The sequence below is a fragment of the Geospiza fortis genome, unplaced genomic scaffold (genome assembly GCF_000277835.1).
Source record: "Geospiza fortis unplaced genomic scaffold, GeoFor_1.0 scaffold118, whole genome shotgun sequence".
Taxonomy (NCBI): domain Eukaryota; kingdom Metazoa; phylum Chordata; class Aves; order Passeriformes; family Thraupidae; genus Geospiza; species Geospiza fortis.
This window is the reverse complement of record NW_005054380.1, coordinates 353017-358314: the sequence shown is the minus strand read 5'-3', so window position 1 is coordinate 358314 and position 5298 is coordinate 353017. Positions and strand designations below refer to the sequence as shown.

General features: G+C 44.1%; 1 protein-coding gene across 5 annotated transcripts in view; it reads right to left on the bottom strand.

Annotated features, from left to right (window-relative positions):
* Window positions 1-244: 244 nt before the first annotated feature.
* The window catches only part of ARMC8 (armadillo repeat containing 8), a 60076-nt gene continuing 55022 nt past the window's right edge, over window positions 245-5298 (bottom strand). For all 5 annotated transcript variants that reach the window (XM_031060300.1, XM_031060302.1, XM_014308666.2 and 2 more), the window contains 4 exons: window positions 3707-3802; window positions 3169-3241; window positions 2158-2251; window positions 245-886 (listed from right to left, as the gene is read on the bottom strand). In XM_031060300.1, the coding sequence (XP_030916160.1) occupies window positions 853-886; window positions 2158-2251; window positions 3169-3241; window positions 3707-3802 (297 nt within the window). In that variant the 3' untranslated portion in view covers window positions 245-852. The remainder of the gene's footprint in view (window positions 887-2157; window positions 2252-3168; window positions 3242-3706; window positions 3803-5298) is intronic.

Here is a 5298-nt window from a genome sequence, read left to right as displayed (position 1 = left end):
TTTCAGAAAAGCATCAGTCATGCTAACCCTGAAGTATGAGCTTGTTTTCTAAAAATGTAAAGAAACCCAAACCCAATCCAGCTGGCCCACTCCATGGATTTGAGCATGTCATGGATACCAGGTGATCTTGTATTGTGGCAAAGAACTCTTGGACCTTGTCAGTACAAAATGTGCTGCTTGGAATTTGGAGTCTGTTGTCTCCCTCTATTTTTCTCTTTAAAACAAAGTATAATGTAAGTTAAGCTGAAGTTCAGAAATGCATATATTTTACTTAAAAACATTCATCTCTTCAAAATTCAAAATAAACTTTATGGGATACAACAGTTTGGTTTTTTTTTTTAAATAACATTTCATTCAAACGGTATATAATTCATTGAAGTATTCGTACAGCAAACAATGGTTAACCCTTGAAAACCTGTAGAAAAAGATTTTCACACAAAAAAAAAGGAAAACCAAAAGTGAGGTCTCACACCCACACACTCAGCCCAGCGCACACACGCACTCGAGCACCCACGCACCCACACAAGGCTGCAGCAAAAGCAGAGAATTGGAGGCCCAAAAGGAAAACAATGACTGATTGTTCTATCTGAGAGTCCAGGTAGCTCAGGAAAAAAAACCCCAAAAAACCAAAACAACCCCCCCACCCCGAGTCCTCTGAGTAAAGAAACTACCTCAAGAAAATTCTCAAGTGCACTGGAGACCTGATCATTCGAACTGTTTCTGCAAAGCAGCTCCCTGCACCTGAGAAAAATGCAGCCCAAGGTGACTTGTGCAAATATAAGGAGTCAGGAGTATCTCCTGCTATTCCTTAAGTAGACATGAGGGGTGTCCATAGATTCAATTAGTCTTTGATCATGCAAGGTACTGCTGGAGTGCTGTCTTCGCTCTGCAAGAAAGAACAACCCATTAATTACAGGAATCTGGCTTCTTCAGGAGCAGCAGCTTCATGGGCAGGCTCAGAGTGGGCCAGCAGAGAGGAAGGGAAGATGGCTGAGGAAAAGGCTCCCTCACTTTGGAAGGATCTGGCCAGTGGTGCAGAAATGCTCTGTGGGGTTTGTAACTGTTAAAGAATCCCCCTGGCATCCAAGGATAACCTGATCCAGCCAAGGACACTGGATCCCAGCACAAACTGAGGCACTCCCAGCATGGTGGGGCTTGGGAGGTGTGTTAGACACACCCTCCAAAATCCCACAAGAGCAGGCACTGAAGAGCAATTGCTGTTTGTAATAGAGGTGTACCATGAAAAGCAGGTCTTTGAGCTGAGAAATCAAGGAGTGTCAACTCAGAATACACTAAAGGCACATTGGTCCTGTCAGGAATCCTGTAGGAAGACTGGTCCCACCAAAAGCATACAGTGAGGTGAGTGGGAGGAAGGAGCCAGTCTAATAATGCAATTTATGTAATCTAATATTGCTCAACATTTTTGTTAAAACAAAAACACCTCCCACCAGTCTGGGGTTACAATTCCATCATCACATGGGCTAATTCTGAGTTTCCTCCCACCTGAAGTGAGACACTTTGCTCTTCCTTTGTCCCCCACAGCTCCCAACCTGCTACCATGACCTTAACAGACTTTCCAGGACCTGATACAACTCATCAACACAGAAGAAGATTATTTATTTGTTTCTTCCCAGCTTCCTGCTGTAATCACAAGCCATAATAGCTCATGAGGGGGCTGGTGTGGCAGCAGTGGGATATAAAAATGTTCCTGATTATAATTTTCAGTGCTAATACTCTGGCATAGATTTTCAAGATGAGAAGCCCTAACTTGATTACAAAGATGTCTAAGAACACTAGAACATCTTTCATAAAACCAAGAATACCAAATTTAATACATTTTAAAAACAACTGCACAGTTTTGAGTTGTGCTGTCTGTGTGTGACATCTTTCAAAGATCAGATTTTCTCCTTTGTACAATAAACATGGGCTGTTGCTAACTGTAGGTGGGATAATTGCAAAAGGTTAACATAAAACCCCAGAAATTGTCAGTAACTGTTTTGGTTTTACATGTGTTTGGGAAGCAGCCCAATGATCTGTGTGGATATTAACACAGGTAACAGCACAGGTGTGTGCAAAGTTACTGTTGGGCTTAATTAGTTAAAAATAATTTAACTGAGATTAACAGCTGTGGTGATCCTGTATTATCTTCATACTCACTTGTCACACAGATTGGGATCTGAGGACTGACTCAGTTTATGTAGAATATCCACCACTCCCATGTCTCGGAGTTTGTCCTGGCGCTCCTGTGAACCTGCAACAACAACAACAACCCCAGTGCTGGGAGTGGCATCAGCCCCAGGGTCTGCAGGACAGCAGGGAGGGGTGGGAGCAGGAACCAGCTAAAGGAGGGGTAAGGAGCAATGTCCAGCCACAGCACAGCCATGGAAACACTCCTTCAAACTCCCCAGGGAGCTCCAGCTTCTTTCGCTGTGCTCTGTTTGCACATGTTTGGAGCCAAGAACATCTTGAAGGCAAAAATCTTTATCCTAAGGTATCCTGACTTCAGCTGCTTTATTCTCATCTCTGATCTCACAGGATTTGGATGCAGAGAACATGCCCCTGGAGGTGTTTCTGAGCCTGACTTTTGCCCTCTCCTCCTCTCACTACATTCACCCGAGCAGCACCATCCTTCAGCCCCCTCCTGGTAACCTCCAGGCCATGACTTCTCACCAAATGCCTTATCCATTGCTCCCAGTTCCACCCACAAGTCCTTTAGCTGGTTTTGGCCCAAGCCTCTCATTTGGCCCAACCATACTGTGGAAAATTTCTTTGCCAGAAATCCCCTTCAAATCCATTTATTCTCTCCAGTGAACTCATTCCCTGCAAAAATAAGTTTCCACAGCCCCTTTAAGATCTGGAAGCTCTTACAAGAATTCTCATTCACTCCAATAACTTAGAGATCAGATCAGATTTCAGAGAAATGCTACAGGTGAAAACCTCCCCTGTGTGTCTCCAGCTCCTGTCTCTTGTCACTGTGGCCTTGTGCCTCCCCCAGACAGCTCTCTGCCTCCTGACCACTCCCACATTCCATACTACACCTATAATGATGTTTCCCATTATACTTTGGATTCCACTGCACTGTGCACTGCAAATATTGATTACTATTCAACAAAAGCTTTCTGATCAAGATAGTAACTTGTCTGTGCATTAATAAGGAGGGTTTCTTACCTTCCTCTTCATTCCATATGAGATTAGATATACAGAACATGGCAGCAAGCTGTAGTTTAGCATTTGAATGACTCTAAATATAGAAAAACAGAACTCAAGTTTAGAAGAAGAACTTCAGAAATTCACAATACGTGTATTTTGGCATTCATCATGTAATAAATAAGATAGAAAAGCTGGGATTAATTCTTATCTACAACTTCTCTCAAACATAGGGCCATAATATAAGGCACTTGAGTAGTGGTCAATCACTTCCAAATGTTTCCTGACATCTTCAAGATATGTATTTTCCAAGTCCAGTAAATGTTTTCTATGTAGATGACATCACTGTAATGTTTTTATAGGAAATAACCCCTGGATTTTCCTTTTAGTCAGTTCCTCTGTACACCTCTGCCATCCAGAAGTGCACTTACACCCCACTGGTTATATGGAAATTAAATGCATGAGAGTGAATAATTCACAAAACAAAATCCTAAAGCACTTTCCTCTTTTCAGTCCTGCAAAAGACCAACACAAATCCTTTAAGAGAAATCCCCCTTACCATGTAGTATTTGATTTTCTGCAGGATGTCATCATTGGTCATAATCAGTTCTTTTGCTGTTGTGCCATCTGCTATATTGGCAAGGATACACAATGTCTGAAAGAGAGAAAAACTGGGAAGTTATTTGGCCCCAGATCACATCCCATGACAACTTCTCTGACAGCTCTGAACTCAGGACAAACAACTCCTTTAATTAGTTTTAATATCTTTAATCTGGAGTTTCCAGCTTGCTCACATCTAGGGCCAATGCCAAGGAGTCACCAGCTGTGGGGAGCAGCCCTGGCCAAAAACATTCATCACCATTTTCAAATGCAGAGCAGCACTCATCAATTCATTGCCAGGAAGAACATTTTAAGTCTCTTATGGAAATCTGCAACATATAGGAAAGAAAAAATGCCCCAGAATATAAAGCAGTCTGTAGCAGTGGCTGGGGGAAAAGGAAAAACAACAAAGCCCAACCATTTCCAACTGGTTCTAAGGCCAGGAACAGGAGAGACAGAGGCCTTTCTGCTGATCTGGCAGAGGAGTCATTTGTTTTCAACAAGTCTAATCACAGCTGTCACCTGCAGAGGTAACTCCAGCTACTTCTGCAGCTGTTTTATTTCTTTAAAATTACAGAAGGCATCCCACAGACTGCCCTTGAAGCACCTTGGCCCATGCTGGCATGACCTGCACAGAGCTTTGACTGGCACAGCCCCTTCCCTGGCTCTCTGGGTCACCAGAGATGCTCCACAGGCTCTTTCCCAAAGAGCTCTGGAAGAACTTGACATCTTTTCTGGACGTGCTGGGAGGACACTGGAGCAGGATCAGCACTTGTATGTGCTTGTGTCTAAGCTGCACTGCACTGTGTCAGCAGCTGCAGAGACTAATCACTTCCAAGCTGCTAATTACATCCTGATGAGGCTGGCAGTGACAATCACTGTCCTGCAAGCAGGGTTCTGGTGTGCAGACAGGTACTACTGGATCTTGAAATAAGAGCCAGCTGCACTACAGGGACCAAGGAAATGCTCAGTGGCTATAGCCCCCATATTCAGCCCCAGCCCTTTCCCAGAGCATTTCCCAGGTATGCTGGTTCTCCTGTGAAATAATTCAGATAGGTGTGGCAAGGTGAATAACCTACAGCAATAAAGGCCATTCCTGTCACCACAGCTCTAGCACAGCACAGAAAGACACATGGAGTTAATTCTCAGCTATTTCAGACCCATGGTGGCACTAAACTTGCTAGCAAGAGTCTTTGGGGATTTTTTTGCTGATTTTGCAGTTAAATTGCCAAAGGAGGCCTGTTGGCCTTCAGCCTGTTCTTCCCTGAGCAGGGATTTAGACCAGCTCTACTCCTGCACTCATTTCCCATGCTGCTGGCTACCCATATCCAACCTAAGCCAAAGCAATCCTCTGGCATTTCCCACAGCTCCTTGCTGCCCCCATCGTTCCCCACCACACACCCCATATGAGGAAGGAATACAGTTCTCCCACTACCTGTCTTGCCTGGCACAAGAGTTATCCAGCCAAATCCTGCCCAGCTATCCTCTAACTGCTGCTTTACACCCCCACAGCACCTGTCCTTGTACATTGCCTCCTGGATGCCACTCCCT